General features: G+C 44.3%; 1 protein-coding gene across 2 annotated transcripts in view; it reads right to left on the minus strand.

Annotated features, from left to right (window-relative positions):
* The window catches only part of SEMA3E (semaphorin 3E), a 184724-nt gene extending 160927 nt beyond the window's left edge, over positions 1 to 23797 (minus strand). For both annotated transcript variants that reach the window (XM_083503347.1, XM_083503346.1), the window contains exon 1: positions 22802 to 23797. In XM_083503347.1, the coding sequence (XP_083359473.1) occupies positions 22802 to 22913 (112 nt within the window). In that variant the 5' untranslated portion in view covers positions 22914 to 23797. The remainder of the gene's footprint in view (positions 1 to 22801) is intronic.
* Between the last annotated feature and the right edge of the window lie 3669 nt (positions 23798 to 27466).

Genomic DNA, 27466 nt, shown 5'->3' on the forward strand with positions numbered 1-27466 from the left:
TTCCTTAATTACTTGAGGGATATCTTGAGTGATTTCTTGAGTGATATTCTGAGTACCACTTAGGTGGGTCATTAGGTGTGGATTAGTTGCTAAAGCCTTCGTGTCTTGACCTCTTGAATTTGTGAAGAGTTTTTCTGGGAAGATGGCTGTACTGCACTTAGTTGTGCTTTGGCTTGGCTTCGTGTATAGGGGCGAGCTGTGGTTTTGTGCCCTGTGCCAGCCAGATCTGTGTAGGGATTGCAGGGGGGTGCAGCATCCGGAGTTGCCGCTATGGTTTGGTTACTGGATGGTGTCTGTAATTTATCTGTGGAGAGGGTCTGGGTTTGGGTCTGGTGTGGTTGATTGGTGGTGGCGTTCTGTGTGCCTCTGGATCTGGTGTCGGTTTTTGTGGGGAGGGCTAATTTCCAGATGTCTGGCAGGCGGGACGTGTCGTCACGCTTGTTCATGTTGTGAGGGTGTTTCTCTATCTCGATGGCTTCCATGATTATTCTCTTGTGGTGATGTTCCATGTTAAAGAGCAATTTGGAATCTGCAAAATTAATTTCGTGTCCTGTTTCTTTCATGTGTTGGAAAAGAGAGGAAGATTTTTCTTCTTTTTTGACGGCATTCTTGTGTTCTGCGATACGTGCATTTATTCGTCTGTTTGTTTGTCCAATGTACGTGGCTGGGCAGACTTTGCAGGGTATTTCATAGACCCCTTGGTTTTCCAACTGGATTTTATCTTTGGGGTTTCTGAGGATATTGGCTATTTTTTGGTTGGTGCAAAAGGCTGTTTTGATATTGTGTTTATGGAGGATTTTGCTAATTTTATCTGTAGTGCCCTTGATATAAGGAAGGAGGGCCATGCCATTGTTTTCTTCCGTGTCTTGGTTTTTGGGGGGTGTTTCTTTTTGGATTAGCTTCTTAACCCTGTTTTGCTGGTATCCATTGGCGATTAACACATTTGAGAGATTCTGTAACTCAGTTGTCAAGTGGTCTTTGTCAGCCAGGCGTTTGGTTCTGGAGATGAGGGTCTTGGCTACGGAGTTTATTTGTGCAGGGTGGTGGTGTGATTGAGCATGTAAGTAGCGGTTGGTGTGTGTTTTTTTCCGGTAGATAGTGTGTCCTAGGGAGCCATCAGGTTTTTTGTAGATTAGGACGTCAAGGAAGGGAAGCTGGTTGTTGGCTTCTATTTCCATAGTGAATTGTATTTTGGGGTGTAGGCTGTTGAGATGTGTGAGGAAGCTATCTAGTTTTTCTTTCCCGTGTGGCCAAATTACAAAGGTGTCGTCAACATATCTGAGCCAAAGTTTGGGTTTGTGTTCTGACTTGTCTAAAGCATTGGTTTCAAAGTGTTCCATGTACAGATTTGCGATGACCGGTGAGAGGGGTGATCCCATAGGTGCTCCTTCTATCTGTTTGTATCTTTGTCCATTGTGGATGAAGTACGTGTTGGTTAGGCAGTGGTTGGTCAGGTCCAGGATGTATTCGGGGGGATTGTATTTGTTTTGAATGGCTGTCAAGGCTTCATTAATGGGCACTTGTGTGAAGAGAGATACAACATCGAAGCTCACAAGTAGGTCATCGGGATGTAGGTTTTGCTTCTTTATTGTTTCTATGAACTGGAAGGAGTTTGTAACGTGTGAAGAGATGGATTCTGCATAGGGCTGAAGTTGCTTAGCGAGAAATTTAGCGAGATTTTGTAGAGGTGAGCCTATGGAGCTGACTATTGGTCTGAGTGGTGTTCCTTCTTTGTGTATCTTGGGGAGGCCGTAGAGTTTGGGGCATCTGGATGATTTTTCTCTGGGGATGATTCTTAGCTGGATTTCTTCACTAATAGGAGAGGCTTTTATTTTGGATTTGGTGGTTTTTTCCAGATAGGTGGTGGGATCTGTTTTTATAGGTTGGTAGGTAGGGTCTTGGAGTAGATTTGATAGTTTTGCTTGGTAGTCCGATGTGTTCATCACAACAGTGGCATTACCTTTGTCTGCTGGGAGAATGATTATGTTGTTGTCTTTCCTCAGGTTGGTGAGTGCTTTCTGTTCTTCTTTGTGTAAATTGCTTCTGGGTGGTTTGCAGTTACCCCGAGACGCATCCCCACGGAAAACATCATATGCGGAGTCGAAGCTAGCCTAACCAAAATCAACCCAGATGAAGCCAATAAAATCAGACTTGAAGTCACCAACATCCTCTGCTCCAGCAAACCACCCAGAAGCAATTTACACAAAGAAGAACAGAAAGCACTCACCAACCTGAGGAAAGACAACAACATAATCATTCTCCCAGCAGACAAAGGTAATGCCACTGTTGTGATGAACACATCGGACTACCAAGCAAAACTATCAAATCTACTCCAAGACCCTACCTACCAACCTATAAAAACAGATCCCACCACCTATCTGGAAAAAACCACCAAATCCAAAATAAAAGCCTCTCCTATTAGTGAAGAAATCCAGCTAAGAATCATCCCCAGAGAAAAATCATCCAGATGCCCCAAACTCTACGGCCTCCCCAAGATACACAAAGAAGGAACACCACTCAGACCAATAGTCAGCTCCATAGGCTCACCTCTACAAAATCTCGCTAAATTTCTCGCTAAGCAACTTCAGCCCTATGCAGAATCCATCTCTTCACACGTTACAAACTCCTTCCAGTTCATAGAAACAATAAAGAAGCAAAACCTACATCCCGATGACCTACTTGTGAGCTTCGATGTTGTATCTCTCTTCACACAAGTGCCCATTAATGAAGCCTTGACAGCCATTCAAAACAAATACAATCCCCCCGAATACATCCTGGACCTGACCAACCACTGCCTAACCAACACGTACTTCATCCACAATGGACAAAGATACAAACAGATAGAAGGAGCACCTATGGGATCACCCCTCTCACCGGTCATCGCAAATCTGTACATGGAACACTTTGAAACCAATGCTTTAGACAAGTCAGAACACAAACCCAAACTTTGGCTCAGATATGTTGACGACACCTTTGTAATTTGGCCACACGGGAAAGAAAAACTAGATAGCTTCCTCACACATCTCAACAGCCTACACCCCAAAATACAATTCACTATGGAAATAGAAGCCAACAACCAGCTTCCCTTCCTTGACGTCCTAATCTACAAAAAACCTGATGGCTCCCTAGGACACACTATCTACCGGAAAAAAACACACACCAACCGCTACTTACATGCTCAATCACACCACCACCCTGCACAAATAAACTCCGTAGCCAAGACCCTCATCTCCAGAACCAAACGCCTGGCTGACAAAGACCACTTGACAACTGAGTTACAGAATCTCTCAAATGTGTTAATCGCCAATGGATACCAGCAAAACAGGGTTAAGAAGCTAATCCAAAAAGAAACACCCCCCAAAAACCAAGACACGGAAGAAAACAATGGCATGGCCCTCCTTCCTTATATCAAGGGCACTACAGATAAAATTAGCAAAATCCTCCATAAACACAATATCAAAACAGCCTTTTGCACCAACCAAAAAATAGCCAATATCCTCAGAAACCCCAAAGATAAAATCCAGTTGGAAAACCAAGGGGTCTATGAAATACCCTGCAAAGTCTGCCCAGCCACGTACATTGGACAAACAAACAGACGAATAAATGCACGTATCGCAGAACACAAGAATGCCGTCAAAAAAGAAGAAAAATCTTCCTCTCTTTTCCAACACATGAAAGAAACAGGACACGAAATTAATTTTGCAGATTCCAAATTGCTCTTTAACATGGAACATCACCACAAGAGAATAATCATGGAAGCCATCGAGATAGAGAAACACCCTCACAACATGAACAAGCGTGACGACACGTCCCGCCTGCCAGACATCTGGAAATTAGCCCTCCCCACAAAAACCGACACCAGATCCAGAGGCACACAGAACGCCACCACCAATCAACCACACCAGACCCAAACCCAGACCCTCTCCACAGATAAATTACAGACACCATCCAGTAACCAAACCATAGCGGCAACTCCGGATGCTGCACCCCCCTGCAATCCCTACACAGATCTGGCTGGCACAGGGCACAAAACCACAGCTCGCCCCTATACACGAAGCCAAGCCAAAGCACAACTAAGTGCAGTACAGCCATCTTCCCAGAAAAACTCTTCACAAATTCAAGAGGTCAAGACACGAAGGCTTTAGCAACTAATCCACACCTAATGACCCACCTAAGTGGTACTCAGAATATCACTCAAGAAATCACTCAAGATATCCCTCAAGTAATTAAGGAACAAAAGAAGAAAAGAACACTAGCCTGGGAACTTCCCCTCTGCCCAGAACTTTTGAGGCAATACACCACACCCCTCTACAGTATTTATAGGAACTCAAACACTGAGATCCCGCTCTGTTCCAGTAACAAGAAGCCGAAAGCACCAGCCTGAAGATGACGAGTGAGACCTCGTCGAAACGTCGCCTAGACACCCCAACTTTTACACGGGAAGACACCCGAGGACACCAAAACCTGCATATATATATATATATATATATATATATATATATATATATATAATTTGCCATGAGCTCACCATTGCCATCTAGTGTCACATTTGAATAATGCACTTAAAACACACTTAAAATGTTATATTTGCAAGAGAATAACAACCATGAGAGCCAAGTGTTTGCTCTGGACATTTGAAGTGTCAAGCTTGTAGGATTAAGTGTGGCCATGCTCAAGAAACTGAACACAAACCAAGTGTTAGATTGCAGGTATTGAGGTTGCTATGTGCACGGTGGCAAGTAATGTCATTATGAATGTTATGCGTGCCTATCGCCCAGAGTTCTTATCATGCATTTTTTTCAACCATATGCTGAATACTCAGAAAAACAACAAATAAAGCTGATTATTACCCTAGTTCCAGGATGTACCCAGGCTCTGGATGTATCACAGTCCCTTTTGATAACGGTCATATGGACAGCTCCTAGTCAAGTTGGTCATTGCTGTTTGCTCTGACAGTGAATTTCACCTTCTCCCCCCCCCCCAATGGATTGCTGCTGCTGTAAAAGGTGTAGCAAAAACCATCTTGTTCTACAGGTAAGCATGCCAGCTACTTAATCTCAGGCCAAATATCTTTTTAAAATAAGCAGCCATAACGTTTTTCAAGCCTTCAGAAGTACAGCAAGTGAAAATAGTAATAAATTGATATTGGGCATAACATTGAATTGGATGCGTGGAAAAGATTATGGAAGGAGGGTTTGAGATTCACAGGATGCGTGGCTTTGAAGGAAAACTTGCTAAAAATGATGTATAGATGGCATTTGACGCCAGTAAAATTAGCTAAAATGTATAGGAAAAAAGAATGAAAGTGTTGGAAATGTAAAAAGGCAGATGGGGACTATTTTCATATGTGGTGGACCTGCGATAAGGTAAAAAAAAATTGGGAAGCAATTTATAATGAACTCAAAAAAATATTTAGATATACTTTCCCCAAAAGACCGGAAGCGTGTCTATTAGGCTTAATAGGAACAGAAATTAAAATAGAAGATCAAAATTTGTTCATGTATGCTACAGCTGCCGCGAGGACCCTTCTGGCCCAAAGATGGAAAGTACAAGATATACCAACTATTCAGGAGTGGCAGGCGAAGTTGACAGAATATGCAGAACTTGCCAAACTGTCAGGGAGGATCCGGGACCAGGGAGATCAAAGATACCAAAATAACTGGAGTAAATTTATTGAATATTTAAAGAAGAGTTGTAAAGAGGTCAAGACACTAGCAGGATTGACATAATACCTCCAATGTATAATAGTACTAATTTGAGAATGATGTGTGTGATGGAAAGAGGATAAATATACCAGTTGTGGGGAGGGAGGGGGGTCGTGACTCGGCAGAGTCAAAGGAAATGTATGGTGCTATTACAATTTGTTGGAAAAGAATATGTAAGGAAAACAATAAAAATTCACTTGGGCAAAAAGAGAATAGTAATAAATTGAACAAAGCCACCAGCAAACTAACTCCTGTTCATATGGTACAGTTGTCGGCTACAGGCTTGTCACTCCGGGAGCCTAAAAAAGGGGGATCATGACTTTATAGATTGTAGCTCTTCTGCTTTGTTTCTTGACTCATCAGTAAATAAATTATACCCCTCGGTCTCATGAGCAGCTACAAGTCAAATGATGTACAGCTGCTTCTCTCTATTTTCGTAAGCCTGCTAAATAAATCTGTTGCACATTACAAGGAACAATTCATATCCCGCATCCTTATAAAACAAATTTAGAACCATTAAGAAGCTTCCCATTTGACTTCCAATAGAAGTTTAATTGCATCACAGTTTGAAGCCAATAGGCCTTTAGATAAAAAATAAATAAACAGAAGAGAGGGGAGTTTGGAGCAGATGCCAAACTGCAGAGGGACTTGGGATTCTATACGCCTTTCTTCCCAATATTAGTTTGCTGGCTTGCAGAACTGCCACATTTAATGGCTTGCCAAAAATAATCATTACCATATGAAAGGGTTTCATTTAAGTCCCTTCTCAATCTATTAGTAAATATTCATTTTGCCAGGAATCTGGAAACAGGCAAAATGATAAAGTTCAGATGATGCACTCACAGGACCATACGGCTTGGAAAATGTTGCTGCTTCCGTGTTGATGAAACTTTCAAAAAATGTGAGCAATGCGATTTCGTAAGGATCACACACTTACTGTGAAATTTCTTTTCCTCAACAGCTGCTGCTTTACTGTAGCCCGTGAGTCCAGAGAGGACCATATATCTGCCCTTTCTCAGGGCATTGGCATACGACCAAACATCATATACTGCAGCCAACAGGAAAGGAGTTTAGCAAGATGCTGAGCAAATAATTCTTAACAAATATGCTATTCAGTGAATTATCCTTACTTCCTGATGAAGATTGCAATTTCCAGCCTACTTATGGTTTCGAGGATCACTCATTCATGCTATGCTAAGTTTGGATTGGCTGCAGACATCAGAGTATATCTCTGCCTCAAACGGAGGCATATTACACTATGGACTTAGCTGTCAAAAACTCACAGAAAGAAACATAAGTTATGGAACTATGTTGGCCTACAAACCAGTTACAATACATCTGGGTCCTTAGATGACTCACAGCACACAGGAATGTCTACCTGTGTGGCATGCAGCCACCAAAACTGATCAAAAGAAAGGAGAGTGGTTTGATGTTTCAGTCTGACAACTGACAACTTGCCCTCCTACATTACCACTAAGGCCCAGATCCATAAGTGAAAAGCCCAGCTATGACATGCAAGGGACACATGCCCAATGAGGGGCTTGGGCTGCAAACATATGTGCACATATATTTATGGGCACCTGCAAGGAGCACCCAGAATGTTAAAGCTAGTTTTCCTCAGGCTGTTGCATGTTGCAAGGGCTGGGTGATATATCAATATATTGTCCAAAACTGGTCCACATCGTGATATCGGTTGCACAATTTTTGACCTGGCTATGTATCACGAAACATGATGTGTATGCTATGCAAAAATCAGGATGCAGGAAAAACTGTGAGGCCAGCTGGTGTCTCTACAGAGCTCCATTTTTATTTAGCACATCATTGATATATCAGTATTATTATTATTATTTATTCAACTTATACATCAGTATATATATATCAGTATATCACAATGTTGATCTGGTGATATATTGAAAAATAGATATCTCCCAGCCCTAGTGCATGTTTTCTGTCAATACCAGAGAGACATTTGACAGTCCAACACTTTCTTTTGTTTTTGTGTTTTACAGATAACCACCCAAGTGTGTAGTTGTGGATGGACCGCTTGCTTGCTTAGTTTCACTGTATCTGCAAGGATTTGTAACTAGCCAATGGTCAAGGATGTTCCCTGAAACACAAGGAGATGCACAAAGCTTTGACTTAAGGTATTCACTCTCCAGAATGAAACTATGCAGATGCTTGGCTGGCATTTGTTGCCATCTGGGTGACCTCGGAAACTATCTAGAGGCAAGAAACCCAAGGGCAAAAGGAATGTCTCCGGCAAACAGGAGAGTGCTTAAGCATTCCTTCTTTCCTCTTGTGGCCAAAGCTGTTTGCATCTAAGAAGTGATCAACTCAGGGCAAATACAGTTATCAGAACTGAACTTGACAGTGGACATGAAGACTGTAGAAGCGTTTTCTGAAATGCAGGTCCTGTGTTTCTTTAATAAGGCAAAAACAGGATCCTAAAAGTATAGGATAGGAGACTCTGAGATGGTTCACACTTATTTGTACATGGACACACAGAACGTAACCCTGTTTTTCCCCTGCTTCCTCAGTCCTGGGTGTGACCCAGTACCAGCTGCTCGCTGAATATTTTCAATCCCAAAGCAGGGAACAGTAAAAGAAAGTAATAAATGTATTCGGGGGGGGGGGGAATAACAAAACACAAAAATCCAGAAATCATAAAATCAGGTCCAATAAATAACAATGACTTAGCAGCTGCATCATAAGGCAAATGAAGCTAAACCACAGTGAAGACAACAATTAGAAAACAGATGTGAGCAGAACCTCTCAAGCAAGTCTCTCCTGCAACCCATTCCTTAGGCTCTTTCCACCACACTGCCTCTGGAACATGGCCACAAAATGTGCAGCATCCCAAATTCAATGAAGCCGCCAGCCATATATCGTGGCCTGACAAATGATCCAAGTTCCAAGTAGGTTAAAAAATAATTTTAAAAAGGGGTGGGCCTCTGTACGTGGCTGAAGGTTTGGATTCCACTTGATGAGTCACAAATGATGGAAGCCTTTTTTGAAGCACCAGGGGTTGTGACACCAGGTGCCATGGAGATGCACGCAGTTAATTTTTTCTTGGGATGATTTGACTAATAAGTTTCAATGTACATTGGCAGTGACCCTAACTACTACTACTACTACTTCTTCTTCTTCTTCTTCTTCTTCTTCTTCTTCTTCTTCTTCTTCTTCTTCTGCCTTTCCCCATCATTTGTGTTCTTCTGCACCTGTACTTCACTTGAGGGACGTGGTGGGACTGACCTTGGGAAGGGCTGCCATACGTCTGGTTTCCCCCAGAGATTACCTGGATTTCAAAGGCGGAACTGATATTCAGAGGGAATTTCCAAAAGGCCGAACTTTGTCCTGGATCTTAGACAAGTCAATAGAAAAATCAGCAACTTTCGGGTTTTCCTTTAAAAAGCTCAACAATTTTCAGGGTGTCCTTGTTTTTACTTTTTGAAATATGTCAACCCTAAAGGTGGGTGAGATAGCCTCACAGGTTGTAATACATTTCTTAACTGTGGCCCACAGACTACAGGTTGCCCGAACGGCATTTTCAGGTGGTCTCCCAGATGAAAGTAGATGAAAATGCCAAGGTGATTAATGTTGATTGATCCGCACTTCTACATCTCAGGCAGTTCTACTGAATGCATGCAGTGATGAAAAAGGGGAAACAATAGAAGGCTTGCTGTGCTGTGTCACTATTCTTTTAACTTTGTCACTATTATTTCAAAATAAAAAAATTCCTTCCAGTAGCACCTTAAAGACCAACTAAGTTAGTTCTTGGTATGAGCTTTCGTGTGCATGCACACTTCTTCAGATGTGCATCTTCAGATGTGTAGTTCTTGGTATGATGTGTATCTGAAGAAGTGTGCATGCACACGAAAGCTCATACCAAGAACTAACTTAGTTGGTCTTTAAGGTGTATCTGAAGAAGTGTGCATGCACACGAAAGCTCATACCAAGAACTAACTTAGTTGGTCTTTAAGGTGCTACTGGAAGGAATTTTTTTATTTTGACTATGGCAGACCAACACGGCTACCCATCTGTAACTATTATTTCAGTAATGCTCACTCAGCAACTAGCCAAGCTTCCCTCCCTTGCAATGCTTCACCTTCTCCTGTCCCTTAATTTGGGAGTGTGTTGAACTGTCATGACTATTTGCTCTGGTGCTCATTTGAATATCTGTGAGCAGGATCTGGGTGGATACCCTGATGGTATCCGAACTCAGTGCTGTCTCTCTTACCCCCAGTCTCCCCAGAAACTTACCTTGGAGCAGGTAGAAGGAAGAGATGGGTACTGCAGACCATCTTTCCCCATGACAGATGCAGGGACTTAGATGCCATTCTCCTCACCATCAGGAACAAAGTGTCCCACCACCACCACTTTCTCCCTTCTCCAACATAATATTTCTGGGAAGCCTGAGGGCTCTCCCCATGTTCGACTGGAGACTTCAGGGATGTTTTTATTCCATCTTCTACATCATTTCCTATACTTTGTGGAGGTTCACAAAGAAGAAGCAAACCATAACAGTGGTCCCCCGTGCAACAAAACTTTAAGAATTGATGGACTAGATGGTCTTTTGGTCTCACTATTTTGTGATACAAAGCTCCCCATCTGTTTTTGAACAGGAAACTCCATTTCATGCCTCATCAGCCCTGGAATGTTCAGTGCCATTCCATCTCAACAGCTTGTCTAGGGCCTAGTTCATACATGCTAAAATCCCCCAGGCTGCCATCCTTATTAGGAACAAATATACGAGCCGTCTGACTACGCAGCAGGTAAAAGAAATGTGCCATTGGCCTCATGCAGGGTGCTCCTGGCAAACTCAGTTGCCCATTTGTCTCGTATGCTCCTTCTTCCATGCTCCTGTGGCTGAAAAACTGCCCCCCATGGGGGATTTCAGCGGACTGGACATATGGCCACCAGCTAAACTGGAAAAGAGCTTCAAAAATGAACAAATGTTTCAAATGGACTGAAGTGGTTTTCTATCCTTTCCCTCTCCCAGGGAAGCATGTTTCTTAAAAAAAGACGAGGGATTCCTAATTAGTGCTGACTGCACACTGCCGTTTCATCATCTTTGTCTGGCAGCATGAAGAGAACCAGGACACCAGATTTAATAATGCTAAGTATTCCCAACTGCAACGTTTTACAGTACTCATTGACCCAAGGTTCCTCAGGAAGGCTGAAAACAGATGTGTGTTGCTGCACAGCATACAGTAAATCACCTCGAGAATATTAATGCGACATTAAGTAAAACTTTTGTTTCTAGCGGAGCCCTGACTTGCACCATAAAGTTTCCAACAGATGGTGTTGTCACTTTGAAAGCAGAGAGATAAGAGAACAGAAACAGCCACATCCAGCCCATTCATGTTTTGTAACTTCAAGTGACACTCGGTTCTTCTCCAATGTAAAGAACAAAAGCTGAAAACAGCCTGAGGAGTGAAGTCGACGCAGCTTGCCGTCTTCTTCATGCCAAGCAACTTCAAACCCTTCCAAGTGTTGCTGCACAAATCCCACAGAAGCTTTTGTTGACAAGATGCAGTTATGAGAGGAGCTGAGGGGAGATCTAAAGCATACAAAGCCCAGCTCGGCTTCAGATAAACGAGGAGACAACAATCCTGAACATAGCTACCACGAATCTGATGGCCACTTTGCATGTTACCAAATCAATTGCTTTAAGTTACTCACGGAATACAAGAAATCCTTTCAAGGGTCCATACAGCCCAGCATTCTGTTTCCAACAGTGGGAAGTCAATGCCTCATCGGGCCTATGAGCCAGGCATGAAGAGGGCTGACCCCAGCACCTGCTATTCCAAGGTGCAGAGTCTGTGCAAGCGAAGGTTGCTTCAGAAACAGAGGCAGCCTGAACATCACGGCTGACAGCTATGATTAGACCCATCCAAAATGTACTTTTTCCTTTTAAAGGGCCATCTAAGCCTTTACCACAGCTTCTGGCAAAATAATAGTGATAATTAATGTTATTCCATATGTGAAGAAGCACTGCAGTTGTTTGCCTCGCTCCCCAGCAATTCTAGAGGGAAACTAAGGATGAGTCCGAACAAATAAAAGGGATTATTTGCTTTTTTGTAAATATAGCCGACCTTTCAAGAAAGCATCTCCACAAGGCAGCCTACAATGATAAATCACAACAATACGGCAATACAGGCAATTCTGAACTTATGCAGGGCATTGTGCATAAAGCCAAAACCGTATATAGTCAAAACACATTGGGTTCCAGAGTGGGTGGGATTGCCTGACTTTTTTCCAGAGGTCCCACTCCCTTTCCTTTTTAAAAAAAAACATTGCAAGCGTTTAAAGCTGTATGCACACAAGCTAAATGTGCATAAGTTGCAAGTTATCTGTACATAATAATAACAAATCATTTCCCTCAAATTTTGAGCAGTTGCTGCAAACCTGGCCAATCTAACAAATCGCATCGTCCTCCCAGAGAGCACGTGTTGTGGTGAGATCATCAGGACTGACCTCACTGCTTGTGTGGGTGGGAGCGATTGGACAGTCACAACAACCCTTGGTTGCTGGGGTAAATCTGGCCATTGGGATCATTTCATGCATTAACCAAGAGACCTTTATATACCGCTGCGCGCTGCATTGAGCTTCCTTTTTTTCACCTCGTGCACCGGATCACCCACCCACTCTCCCTATATTTAGGGTTCATTATGACCTTGCTGTGCCGTCGTGGGTCGTCTGCTTTTGGGACAGGGGCCCAGTAGGAATTTTCCCATTTGGCGGATTGGCTGGTGCCATTTGGGTTTCGCCTGCCGCGTAGCAAATCGCCACAACATTGTAAGGTTTGGCGGTTAGGCGTTGGTTCAAGGTGGAGGGGAGGTTGTCATACCTGCCCCTCCCAATGTGCGAAAGAGTATTCCGTTAAAGGAATCCAGGAGCTCGCCTTGCTTTTGTCCGATCCCCTTCCAGGGGTTAGGGCCATGCCAGAGCCACTGGGAGCATTTCGGGTGAGCTTGAGTCTGAGCCTGCTCCAATGTTCAAGAAGGACACTGACAAACTGGAACGTGTCCAGAGGAGGGCAACCAAAATGGTCAAAGGCCTGGAAACGATGCCTTATGAGGAACGGCTAAGGGAGCTGGGCATCTTTAGCCTGGAGAAGAGGAGGTTAAGGGGTGATATGATAGCCATGTTCAAATATATAAAAGGATGTCACATAGACGAGAGAGAAAGGTTGTTTTCTGCTGCTCCAGAGAAGCGGACAGGGAGCAATGGATCCAAACTACAAGAAAGAAGATTCCACCTAAACATTAGGAAGAGCTTCCTGACAGTAAGAGCTGTTCGACAGTGGAATTTGCTGCCAAGGAGTGTGGTGGCGTCTCCTACTTTGGAGGTCTTTAAGCAGAGGCTTGACAACCATATGTCAGGAGTGCTCTGATGGTGTTTCCTGCTTGGCAGGGGGTTGGACTTGATGGCCCTTGTGGTCTCTTCCAACTCTATGATTCTATGATTCAATGCTCCCCCCGGATGTTTTCCCTTACTGACGTCTGCTGGAGTCCAGGCGTCAGTGCTGCCCTGCTGAGGTCAGGTGTAGCTAGTCAGGAACCAATGCCTAAGCAAACCAGTCATGATCTGTAATCAATAAAGATGTGGCCAACATTATGCCAATAACCTTAAACTAAATTCTGTGTCAATCGTGTCTTTATTTATTGGGGGAGGTCTTGAGATCTTAACACGCAAAAATCATGCAATTGGAATATAATTTTGAGCTTGATCAACAGCATCAAGTTTTTGTCTGACTATATATATATGGACTAAGTTACAAAACAGAGTGGAAGTAAACAGTGCTTAGTACAATTGCATTCTTAGAGGATTCAAGAATGTCACAGACAGCTTGCTGTGTAGCCTTTCCCAAACACATATAAATTCCGATTATCATTCCTGTTTGTATTCACACTCCATATAAGCTCTCACCATAATACAATTCTCACCTTTTCAAACACTATGAGCAGCCTACTTTATTGTGTGTGTCTGTTGCCTGTGCTTTCCATGTTTGTTTCTCAAGTCTATATCTGCAGGCAGAGAAAAAGGCGTGTAAACAGATACAGTACGGCTTAATATAAATGTGCAATTGTCTCTGTGGGCCATGTGAATAATTGCAATTTGGAAGACTTATCAGCGACAGGCTAGACCACCAGAGTAGAATTAGATCCATGACATTAGGCTACCAAAGAATAAGACGATGCTGAGGCCATTTCATGTAGCCTCTAGGATCTTGTTACAAGCTTAAGAATTCCAACACTTACATTTCTCACGAAGTCAAAAGGAAACAAGTATGTGTTTTTAAACGTTTTAAACACGTTTTCATTTAAATGGTATTATCTTGCCATTTTGGTTTTGGCTGCCCTGGGCTCCTTTAAGAGGAACAGCAGGATATAAATTGAATTTACAACAATTACTGCCATTATCCCATGATATGTGAAGTTGCTGTGACCAGTCCTGCGTCATAGACACAGATGCTGTTTTCTCACAACATTGAAATGCTCATGATTTTGTCCTTTACATGTAGGTCCCACCGAGGCCCTTTGGGTAACTCAGAAGAAGGAGACCCAATTTGCCATTGTTAGCTCCAGGTACTAGGGGTGGAAGAACCAATCTCTCACACATGTGTGTGTCCCACCCCCACCCAGCATTGGGATCTGTGAGAAGGAAAACATGGGTACGAGGTGCCCCTCAAGGGGTTAAAATAGAATTTGCCATACTTGGTGTTATGTACTGAAGTTCTCGCCCTGGGCCAGCAGGGGGATACTGTAGATAGTTATGCAAATGAAGGATCGAAAGTGACATTCAGTGATTGGATAGTTTTAGAAAGTTGTTACAGTGACGTTGTACTTGAGCTCTATATAAGCAGGCTGACTGAACCCTTCAGTTCAGTTCTGTTCTGGCCTGTGAATAAACAAGAGCTGTTTGAAGAATCGCTGTGTCGTCTGATATGTCGTCCCCCACAACTTAACACTTGGCAACATGCTTTGGGGCTATTCCATGGTGGGTGCTTAAACTCTAAATAACCAGGCCTCAATAGTAAAGTAGGAAAGGGTAGGGTGAGGAAGTTGAATACTCAAAGCCACACTTTCAAGACAGAGTTGTCCAAATCGCAGGCTAATTGTTGGTCAGCTACAACAACTGAATGATTTTCCCATCCAGATTAGGCTGCTGAATTGAAGAAAGCAAAGTAGGGCAGGACTTTTGTGTGAACTGTGACCTCAGGTACTGAAAACAAATTCCTAGGCTCAGAATGTGATCAGAGGCGCCCTGTAGTTTAATTCTAAGCCGTTTGTAGCTGACTCAGCTTGGTAGATTTTGGGGTACTAGTAGAAAGAAAAGAAAAGAAAAATATGGCCCAACAAGTCTCATGTTTGCCCACCCTTTTGTGTACCTAGTCAACATTTAAGGTACAAAAGAGATTTGAAAGGCAATTTGTCTCCCTAGTCTTGGCATTTGTGCAGAACATTATGCAAAGTCTTAACTTTTCATTATTCATGTAATTACACAATAAGTTGCTGTTCAGCTTGCTATTGATTTTCAAGTTGGCCCTTATCCCTTGTTGTGGAAGATGAGCATTCTTGCTCTCTAGCAACCATAAGATGCAATTGTCCTCCACCAAAGCTTTCTTCGAGTGTTGGCTTCATGAAGAGGGTCAGGGTGCTAAAAGAGGCTTTGAGTTCATGTGTCCAACCCCAAAGTCACACAGCTGCCCCTGTGGCCCTGATGGGCATAACTTCTCAAGCAAGGGTCCTGCTCATAGGTGAAAGCTCCCCTTGTGATTTAGAACCCTGGGCAACTACAGACCTTTTCAGGCACTACCAATAAGCGCTACGTCGGCATGTGATGGAGCAGCAAGGACAAGCGTGGTAGCTCTGCCACCTCATCACTGTTCTCGTCATCCCCCAACATTTGGAGGGTCAGCTTATGAAATGGGAAGCCTGTTGTACTTACAGCGGTTCCCCATATATTTTAGAACCCTGATCTTTTCCCAAGGATCCCCCTAAAACATCTGAGCATCTTCTATGGGTGCAGGATGCTCTCAGTTCAGAAGATCACACTCAATGGGTTGGAGGATGAGGACAACAGCTATGAGCAGAGAGAGGAGCTAGCATGCTAATCCCCATTGCCTCTCCCATGATAACTTAACACTTACTGGCGCAGACTACCTTCCTCTGAAATAATGCCCAACACAACAGGAATGGGAGGAGATGTGTGGCTTTGGGGACAGGGCTAATCCCCTTTTACCATGCTTGCACATGAGGAATTCCTGAAGAAGACTCAAGTGCTTTTCTTATCTCTCTCTCTTTCTTTCTTTCTTTCTTTCTTTCTTTCTTTCTTTCTTTCTTTCTTTCTTTCTTTCTCTTTCAAAATAATTTTATTAAATATTTTCTTGGTTTACAAAAGTCCGTCTATTATCTCTTTTTTCTAACCTGGAAAAGGCAGCAACCACAATATATGAGTCAAAGTTAGTATGATACTGAAACCTGACATCCAAATTCCTCAAATTTCCCCTCTTCCCCCCAAAAGAGGCCTCTGTGTTTCTTCCTTGTTCTCAGAGCACTTCAGAATTTCTCCCTAATTTCGGTGTGTATGGGGTAGATAGTACCATATCATTGTGAGATGGGTGAGGGTGACTTGTGTGATTTTATTTCCATTAAATATTTTCCCAGCACCCTGCAGCCTCCCTGACTGCCTTCCCCATGAGAGAAGTTACAGACAATGTCTTCTCCTGTTCTGTACCCAAAGTACGGGGACCTGGGGAGGCTGGCTACCAAGAGCCTGAGACTGAAATTTGTTAAATTGTGGAGGAACATATCAGACGACACAGTGATTCTTCAAACAGCTCTTGTTTATTCACAGGCGCAGAACAGAACTGAGCTGAAGGGTTCAGCCAACCTGCTTATATAGAGCTCAACTACAATGCAACAGTAACAACTTTCTGTAACTATCCAATCACTGAACGTCACTTTCAATTCCTTATTTGCATATGTGGACCTGAGTGAAAACTATCTACAGTATCCCCCTGCTGGCCCAGGGTGAGAACTTCAGTACATAACAGTATTCTTACTTGCCTTGTTTTTAAAGGAAGCCCTTCATTCCATCTTAAAGTAAAAACCCCACCCATGAGAATTTCACTAAAATGTTCAACTGCAGTTTCTTTTGTAAGATGCTTCTGAATCATGAGTGGCTTCATGAAAACATTCACCAGGCACCAATTATACTGTTCTTCTTAACAGGTTTTTGCATGTCAGTTTATCACCAAAAGCAATTACGAGGGAAAGTCGTGGCAAAATAGAAGATAAAGATGTTTGCAAAAATGCTAATATTTACAGTGCATTCTCGAGAGTTCAGAATGTGACTGGCAAGTTGCTGAGTGATATGTGGGCTCTTTCTTACCTGAGTCTTAATGTTAGTCATTCTACGCAAGCAAAACAGATGGAAAGCAGTTGTTTAAGAAGTTACACCTCACAAATGTACATAACTACCTAACACTTCATAATACTGCAAGTGTAACAAATCACTGGCCATCAACAAGACAATAAAAGACCAATCGAAGAAGGAAACAACTTATTACTTCAGAGTGGAAGGTATTATTTATGCCTGTCTCTCTCACACACCTCATTTTATTGCTTTCTGCAGTAACGTTTCTGGAAAGCCTGTTCAGCCATCTAACTAGTTAAGCATTTATCTGCAGCGGTATTTGAGTAATGTAGACTGAAGTGAACATTAAACACATTTTGGATGGGTGAAATATTTTAGCATTCGAATTTCACAAAAAGCGAGCTTAAGTCATCCGAATCCCAACTATGTGTACTTCATGCCGTGTCTGGAAACAAGTATAGAATTTGCCTTTTCCCAATAATCCAAGCTTCCATTCAAAAACAAGAGCCTGCCCTCAGGCTTCTCACAGAGATAGGGGCAGTTTGCACAATCCAATTAGTGCATTGAGAATGGTTTGGCCTGTGGCAGAATCACTGTAATTTTTCTCTTAACCTTCCAGTACAATTTTTTTGGGGTGTGTGTTAATGTCATAGTATGAATTTCTAACACCTGGGGAAGTGAATAGCCATCTAGGCAGTTTTGTATAGAATTTTAAAGGCTGGGTCACGCCAATCTGCTGATTCTAAACAACATGGTTTGGGATTGAGGCTTGATCTCCATGTTAGCATGTAGTGCGCAACAGTGCTTTGTGCGCAACACAGTCCCGATGTGTAGCGTGGCTCATTGCCATAGGCAAATGAAAGTGGCCCAATAAGTCCTGAGCCCTGGACTCTTCATAGGAGGAGGAGGAACTTGCCTGGAAGCTCAGGGGAGAATATGAACCCCTGGAGCAAGACCCAGTGGCAGAGCTTCATGCCCTGGCACCGGGGGGTGGAGAGCAGGCGGGGGCAGGGCTGGTGGGCGTCCTGGGGGCGTGGCACACCGCCAGGGGGCGTGGCACCCAGCACGGGTGGGGGGGCAGCTGTGATGGCTCCCTACTGGGATCACGCTGCCAGGGGCGGTGTGCCCCCCGCACTCCTCTTCCTCCTCACTGGCAAGACCACCTTCTGAGTTAAGCATCCCTTTCCCTTAGCCTCCTTGGTATGTGATTCCAGTTGAGATAAGTCAACCGTTGGAAGGATAGACTTGCTGGGCTCTTACAAAACCTAGTCTACCACATGTCATGGGTGCTTTAGTTGAGATTCCGGCACTGCCACCATAGGGTTGGACTAGATGACCCTCGGCGTCCCTTCCAACCCTATAATTCTATGATCCTATTATTATTCTTATAGGGCATATCCACACCGATTCTGCACTTCACTCTGTGGCTTCTCCTCAGATTGCAGAAATCTTTCACCTTTTACAATTCTGCACATCACATGATAAAGAAAGCACTGGGTGATGAGAGGGCTGGTGCTTGGTTTTGTTTAAAATAATAACTCTCCATTGTGCTTGGCCACATCATAAGAGCTCTGCATGCACTCATTAATGTCAAACACTGAGTGCTAATGCGAACGTTACATTTTAAGCACACAGTGGGATTAATTACAACGAAATGGCAACTTGCTGCAAAGCTTAGAGAGCCAGTGTGGTGTAGTGGTTAAGAGCGGTAGTCTCGTAATCTGGGGAACCGGGTTCGATTCCCCGCTCCTCCACATGCAGCTGCTGGATGACCTTAGGCCAGTCACACTTCTTTGAAGTCTCTCAGCCCCACTCACCTCACAGAGTGTTTGTTGTGGGGGAGGAAGGGAGAGGAGAATGTTAGCCGCTTTGAGACTCCTGAAGGGGAGTGAAAGGCGGGATATCAAATCCAAACTCTTCTTCTTCTTAGTCTGTCTTTGCTGAAAAGGTTGTTGTGCAATCTCCACATCTTTATGTTTTTGTGCCCTTGGCGCCCACAGCAACACCCTCTGGACTATACAGTTCAGACGGGAGGCAATCATGCGCACATGTTTGAATAGCACCAGCAGCATTTGCCCATTGTTCTTGTGGTTCTTTGGATTGGGAGAATGGCAATTGGTGTTCCCAGGGTAGAAGCAAGTCTGTTGCTTCGAATTGCTTGGGCCTCCCCCCCTCCTCATTGCTCTGACCACCACAACCCAAGTTGCAGCCGCTTACTCGTGATAAATAGCTTGCACTCTATGCTTTTGTAAAACGCACATGGAAAATGGACCTTCAACCTGACAAATTCTCATCATATTGAAGAATGCACTGACTCAAGTACAAGCAATATCTAGGAAAGACATTTTTTCATGTAAAAGAATTGCCAGAGTTATGATGTGCTGCTACTGATTCCCTGCAAAACTTGAAGAAAAACATTGTGAAATGCACTATTCATTTCAACCACCGGGAAAACATTTATGCTAGCAAGCGAATGCAGAAGCACTAATTCCAATAGCAACCTAGCAGGAAGCCAGCCCAAACTGTCAACCAATGTACTGCTGTGCAGAAGTACAAAAAGAGGTTTATTTATTTCAGACAGTAACACACGCACCTCAGACACAAAACCACACACAGTCAGTCTAAAGTTATGTCCACTTTATGGGAATTGACTTATACATTGTGATAGTCGCAGGACTGTATTATGTGTGGATGTCAATTTGAGATCAATGGGGTTTTATGCAACCGTCTGATTGCCGCAATTATTTCCAGCGAGGACAATTGTTTGGTTAATAGTCGCTAGGGTAATTTGAAATCCCTGTAACCAGAGATTTTTTCATCTATTTTTTAAAAAAATTTTTATGGAGCGAATGAGGAGAATCAATCAAGCCATTTCCTTTCAGCAAGGACAATCGATGACTTGTTTGTTCAAACGATGAGACATTACTTTTACCTCTGGGCCAGAATGAAACTCAGGTAGGACAGTATAAATGCACATGGCAGGAATGTTCCACCAGCCAGTGGTGTAGCGTGGGGGGGGTGTGCAGGGGGGGCCGGCCGCACCGGCCACAACATCTGGGCGTAGGGTTAGGGGGCGCAAATCCACGGGTTAGGGGGTGCAAATTACTTGCCTTGCCCCGGGTGCTGACAACCCACGCTACGCCACTGCCACCAGCACTGCAAGCACATTGATTGGTGCCGATGTTTAGATCCAGACAAATCACAAACCTATTTTCTTATGGGGCGCCCCATACAACTGTGCTTCAGAGAGCTTTGTGGGGATGTGCTATGTAAACCATAGTAAGCCGTGTGTGATTTTATTAATCATGCAATTCTATCAATGTTTAATTTTTTTAAAAAAAATATATGTGTTTAGCTGTTTTTATTTTTATATAAGCTATGTTGAGTCCCGTCAAGGGAAAAGGTGAGGTATAAACAAACAAACAAACAACAACAAAATCAAACCTAATCTAGAGTATTGGTTGAGCAAAACACTCTGATAAATTAGAACAGTCAACTTTGTTGTTCATTCCATCTTTCTGTTTTCTCCTTGCATTTAGCAGTTTGTATCACTCTACGAAGCATAGTTGCAACTCAAGGATGCATACTGAAGATCAGTTTGCAGTTTCCTCTTGGCAACATGTCGTTCACCTGTCACCACAACTAGAATCAAACTGGTCAATGGAGATTCCTCTTTCCACTCTCTTTAGAAGGCATGCCTAGTGTCAAAATAGGGGTTCTAACTCACAATAGTGAGTAGAGAACCAGGGAATGGTGAGCAATTACTCTGGTGCATATATGGCTATAACCATAGTGTTAATATATGGCTTAATATTATATGGCCACCTCACCTCACTCATATGTTTCAGATGCTAGTGAGGCGGCCATATAATACTAAGCTACTTATCAGTATCATCCCTGTGTAAAGCACATTACTCAGTTTCAATAATGACAACAATATTTTAAACACTCCAACTGGTGATCAGAAAGAAGAAATCTGAGAAACACTTTAAGATTAATGCAGCAGTTTTCTAATGTCTGAAGTCTAACCAGTTAAATAGTTCTGTTGCCTATAGTTTGGTTTGAGAAAAGTACTTGCCAAGATGGGTGCCCTCCCGATGTTTGGACCACAACTCCCATCAACCCCAACCAGCACAGCTGCTGGGATTTGTAGTCCAAACCATCTGGAGGGCACAAGCTTACTCAGAAGCAAGACGCACTGAATGACATGGGGTTTATTCCCAAGAACGTGAACACAGGTGTGGAGCCTTAACAGCCAGGCCCCCTCTAGGCATACTCAGAATCAAGCCCCACACAGTTTGATGGAGCTTAGCTCCCAAGTAAACGTCTGCACCCTCTCTTTGGGGTAAGCCCCCCTGAACAAAGTGTAAAACATGCCTGTATACATATGCAGAGATGTGGCTTCACAGCTGCAGAACTATTTCCATTAACTTGGTAATAAGCCCAACTGAACACAATAACACTTCCTTACACATGAATAGGATGAGGCTCAATGTAGATTTGGTATTTGGACATTGAAGCACCATCTGCTGCAACCATTGTAGTGGAAATCAGGGCGCAGGCATGTTTACCCAAAGGTATGGGGGCGGGGGCCCTTGCTCCTGGGTTTATAACTTTTCAACCTATGCTGCCTCTGCAAGGAACTAGGCAAATGCTCAGCCCCTGTTCCCTAGAAGCCACAGGTTAGCCTCTCTGTCAAAGCAGCTTTTCACCAAATCCCATCATGAGCAAATGAGAGTCTAACTTCCTGGGTTGCTGCAGGCATTATGCAGAGATGAAATATTAGCAGATGCACGGTTTTAAACTCTGGGATTTGGAAAGATGAGGTGGTTTCTTTCTGACACTCTTGCCTTCACTAAACCTGGAGAGTTGAGAAACAGTTCAGAAAGGCACAAATATTTTCTAGTCAAGTAATTTGACTTTGGGCTATATATTTAAGCTGGAAGCAGGCTGCTATTGGCAGTCAGTCAGCTTAATTACAGTGTGATGACACTTGTTCGTTTGGAAGATGATTCATCTGGCGGCTTAGGAATCCAGCCCACCCCCACTCTGCCAAATACTCAGCCTAGATCCAAAAAGAGAGATTCAATTTAGCCTGCTAATTCTTAATGGGGATCAGTCCTTCAATGGCAGGGCAATATCTACACCAATTTGGGGTGCCCTGATGATTATTTTGGGGAGCCCGGAAGTGCAAAGTTGAGCTGCTTGCTTGGGCTGGTTCTGCCTGAATCAGGACGCAGCTTCACAATACAGAGAAGTCTCAGTACATCCCCCCTTAACTTTATATTTTTAAGGGGCAAACTCCTAGAATTCAGACATCCCCACTTTGCATGGTAATTGAACATATTCCAGGTGTGTGATGCTGGCTGTGTTAGCCTCCTTCATCAACTCATCTTAAAGAGACTGCTACATCACAGCATCTAGACTTGCTCACACTTGCTGAGGGTGAACGTGAATGACAGAGTTTCGCTCTCTGCTGTCTGCATCTTCAAGACACACAAGCTCCTGGCTGGTTCAGTACAACGCAGGTGCACGTGTTTGCCAAGAGTGGAAACGAAGCTGTCCTGTGAAGGCAAATCTTTAAAAAACGCATCAGAAACGCCTGGGAGAAAATGGCACTTACGGCTGGTGGCACAATTCCATGCCAATGAGGGCATTTTTTTTATTTTTTAAAAAGGGCATTTCACACAAAAAGACAGACGTTGCCTTACCTTTATGTGACAGGCGTAACCTTGGCTGGCTTGTGTCTGTCGTGTGGCACGGACTCCAGAAGTCTAGGAAAACGCTAGACAGTGCCAAAATGAAGAGGTCTGTAGCTGCCATGCTGTCCCAGAATAATGAGGATGTTCTTTGTTTTAATGGGTTAATAAATCGATAATAGCAAAGCTCAGAAGTTCCGCTTTTCACTCCGAAGAGTACTTAGATCTTTCCCACCCCAGGTTCCCCGTGGAGCATTTCATGGGAAATCCTTCAGGAGAAGAAATTCAGGGATCTCCAGAGAAACAGTCGTTTTCTTCTTCCTCTTCTGGCCAATATCATGAAAGAAAGGAAGAATGAGGAAGAAAAGAAGGCGCCCTCCCCTAAGACGGTGGCTTCTGCACAAGCAAGACGTCAAGTGGGCTGCGTTGTTGCGTCTTGTTGGGCTGGGTGGCAGCAAACTCTGCGACTCGAGTCCAGGAAGAGGCTGCGATTTTCGCTCGCTCCGAGGCAATTCCTTCAGAGGCGAGGAGGTGCGTGCGCGCCAGCGGGTGCTGGAGGAGAGAAGCAGCTCTCTTCGGTCCTCTCCAGAACTCGGACTTGCCAAGCAACTCCTTCCTCCCCCCCCCCCCCAAATCCGCAGCTCACCTCCACTCCCTCCCTGTCTCCCTCTCCCTCTTTCCTTTGGCTAATTGGAACCGAGAAGGGCTCTTGCAGTTGCCGGATCCACCCCCGAGCAGGGATGCAGCTTGCGTCCCTGCAGTCACTGGCAAAGTTCAGGGCGATTTGGCGAGGTGCCGGCGCGGGGAGCGGCTTCTTCGAAGGAGCATCTCCGGCCACGTGCAGATGGGCGCCCCCGGTCCTCCCGGGAACAGGGGCTGAATGGCCAGGGACGAGGTCCACGCTTCTCTCTTCCCCGCCCCACCACCCTTTGGGGAAATGCAGCAGGGAGCATGTTCCTAAAGCCCGGTTTGAGCCACCGCGCGCCGAAAGCAAGCGCTGTTGCTGTCGGATTCCCGGTTCGAGTTCTGTATCTGGAGAGCCAGACGCACAGACAGATAATTAGACGGGCTGTCAAGCCATTAAATAAATGTCCCCCGGTGCGCACTAATCAATTAAATGGGAATGAATTTGCATTTTGCATATTACAAAGATATCCGCAGAGGAATCTTTCTTTTCTAACACATTAAAGGGAAATAGGAAGGTAACCATTTAATGCACTCAAAGATCTTTTTGCTTTCAGTCCATATTGCAGTAACGTAGCAGAGCCTAAATACTCTTAAAGAAACACATTTAACTTATAGTCCCGTTGCATAAAAGAAACTGCAGGATACAATTCTATACATAGCTACCTGGGAGTAAGTCCAGCTATACTCAATGGGGCTTGCTTTTGAATAGAAATGCTGCCTAAAGCAATTAATGGTATGGATAAATTTATTTGTGTGTGTGTGTGTGTCAAAGAGAGGGAGGAGGGGACACACACAAAGCGATCAAATTTACTTGGAAGTTAAGTCCCATTCATTTAAACGGGATTTCCTTCCAAGGTTATTTCCAGACTCCAATGCAAAGAAAACATTTCTTCTGCAGAATTGAAATACTGTACAGTGGTACCTCGGGTTACATACGCTTCAGGTTACAGACTCCGCTAACCCAGAAATAGTACCTCAGGTTAAGAACTTTGCTTCAGGATGAGAACAGAAATTGTGCGGCGGCAGTGGGAAGCCCCATTAGCTAAAGTGGTATCTCAGGTTGAGAACAGTTTCAGGTTAAGAACGGACCTCCGGAATGAATTAAGTTCTTAACCCGAGGTACCACTGTGGGGCGTTTGCAGCCATATCCAATGGTGTTTCAAATATATGAAACTTCATGTGTGTGTGTGTGTGTGTGGTGCCTTGGAATGTAACCCCCACGTAAACCTAATAAGAAAGCAGCTGTTGCACTTAGCTAGCTAGGAGACACTGAACAGGCACAAGCCCAAGGCATGGCATCCGTGAATGAGACCTTGCCTACTTAGTATTATCATCATCAAACCTTTTATTGGCATCACATACAAACATCAAAAACAAATCAGTACAGAATTACCACTTCCCCAGTGGTACAAAACATTTACAAAAAGAAAGGAGGCAGAACAGTCTATCGTCACATCTCTAGATCTACTGGGAGATTGGACGTCTGCAGTGTATTTTGACAACAAAAACCAAATAGAGATATTTAGCCACTAACTTGGTGAGCGCCTGATCATTCCCCAGTACAGTGGTACCTCAGGTTAAGTACTTAATTCGTTCCAGAGTCCGTTCTTAACCTGAAACTGTTCTTAACCTGAAGCACCACTTTAGCTAATGGGGCCTCCCGCTGCTGCCGCGCCGCCAGAGCCCGATTTCTATTCTTATCCTGAAGCAAAGTTCTTAACCTGAAGCACTATTTCTGGGTTAGTGGAGTGTGTAACCTGAAGTGTATGTAATCTGAAGCGTATGTAACCTGAGGTACCACTGTAATAGAAAATGTATGACCTCCAACTCTTGTTTCCATTTGGGGATACAGAGCTGATCTAGAAATTGCTGTCGGAGATCAGCATATAGTTTACAATTAAGAACCATGTGGGTAAGGGTTTCCACCAGGTGGTCTTCACATGGGCAAGTTCTTTCTCCTTCCACCCTGTCTGAGAACCTTCCCCAAAGGAGGTTTAGCATTATGGGTAGAAATACCATATTTTGTCCTCCCCATGACACTTTCCCCAAGTCCAGGATTTCACTTTCATTTATACTTGGAAGAAATACAGGGTTACACTCAAAGATGCAATGGTGGTAGGAACTCATCTAAGCCCTGGTGGCTTCCAGTTCCACAGGAAGAGGATCTGGCTCCCCCCTTTCCCGCTTTCAATAATGCCCCAGATTAAAGCTGCATAATTCAGTCATGGGAGCTGGCTAGGTTCCCAAGATGCAGCCACCTAGCTGAATTTTGCTGGCAATGTGATACCAGCATGTGATGATGGATCCTGGGCTTTTCAGAGTTTGATAAATGGAGAGTATGGCTGTGCTCACACTCCCATTTACTGTGCACTCTGTGTTTCCAGTGTGGGGTTTTTAATATATGTTCATAGGACGTTATCCAAAATGCATGTGTGTGTAGGATAAAGACACCCCCCACCCTGTCAGTGCTCCTCTCCCCCCGGCGTGAACACAGAAATGAATGAAGCCTTGCTAATCTGAAGAGCTGGGGGGGAAGAGCTATGAAATTCATGGAGAAAAACTTCACTGCACTCTGGTGTGTGTGTGAACCAGTGCCGTAGCGTGGGGGCTGCAGGGGGGCCCGGCCGCACCGGGCGCAACATCTGGGGGGCGCGCGCTCGCACTCACAGCTCTCTGCCCCTACCTGGCTCACTCACTCTCTCTCACTGCAGTGCTGGCTGTGCGAATCCTATCCGAGCCGCCGGGTTGCCGCCCACTGTGGAGGGGGGGGGTGCCAGGCGTGCGGTGCGGAGAGAGAGCGAGGGACTATCTGGGGGAGGGACAGTGCAGCGGCCGCCCAGCGCAGCGCTGAGCACGGGAGAGAACCACACCAGACCAGACCAGGCAGCAGCAAGAAGAAGCTGGCAGCGGCGGCAGGTTAGGGGTTAGGGGGCGCAAATTACTTGCCTTGCCCCGGGTGCTAACAACCCACGCTACGCCGCTGGTGTGAACACACCTATAGTGAGTCTCTCTCTCTCTCTCTCTCTCTCTCTCTCTCTCTCTCTCTCAAATGAAATGTCTTCCTTTTTTTTAAAAAAAAAAAATATATATGATCCTGTTTTCCCAGCTGAAATGCAATGGTGCAGCAGAGGCCAGCATTCATTCAGGCCATATGGATATATCCAGGCTGGATGGCAAAGATAGAGCAATTATGAAAACACACACACACACACACCCTTGTGATGCTGTGGACTCCAAGAGCATGCGTGCGCATAGGGAGACTGAAGGAAAAATTTGAGTTCCACCTCTCCAGTTTCCCTTGTGTGACTGACATCAAATTTCCCTCAAATCCCCTTCAAGAACCTCCTTCAAGCAGCTGTTGTTCAGATTTATGGCCTTCTAATTGCCACTCTCATGACTGCCTAGTTCTCTTGGAAGAACAATTAATTCTGGATCCCATTGCTAATCTATCCCACTTCCTGCAGGAGACTTCTGCTTCCCACAGTGCTAGGGACAATTTTGCTGCTCACCTGAATGGTTCTCATTGTTATGGTATTCAGTCCCTCCAACTTCCTTGTTCGATTTCTGATGTATACTTTGCAACAAAAGACCATGCAAAAGAGCTGGGTAACTTAAAGGGTTGTGACAGAGCACAGGTTTTGGAAAGTCCCAGATTTGATTGCTGGCATTTCTAGCTCCCTGTGCAAAATCTTGGAGAGCCCCTGCCAGTCAACAGAGATGGGTAGGCCTGCTTCCTTTGGGGTTAATATTTTGGGGGCCACACATTGGTGCTGATGCCAGGCAGGAGTCAAAAGTTAGTTGTCCACTCCTAACCTCCAGAGCAAAGGAAAACAAGCTGGCATCCTCCTCCATGTGACAGCCCTTGAGATATTGAAAGATGACTATAATATCTCCTCTCAGCCTCCTCTTTTCTGGGCCATTTCAGTAGGAAATGTACATGTGGGCCCATGTGATAAGTCTTTCTCATGTCACCCCTGTTTTGCCCCTCAA

Source organism: Podarcis liolepis, assembly GCF_965112155.1.
Source record: "Podarcis liolepis genome assembly, chromosome: 5".
Lineage (NCBI taxonomy): Eukaryota > Metazoa > Chordata > Lepidosauria > Squamata > Lacertidae > Podarcis > Podarcis liolepis.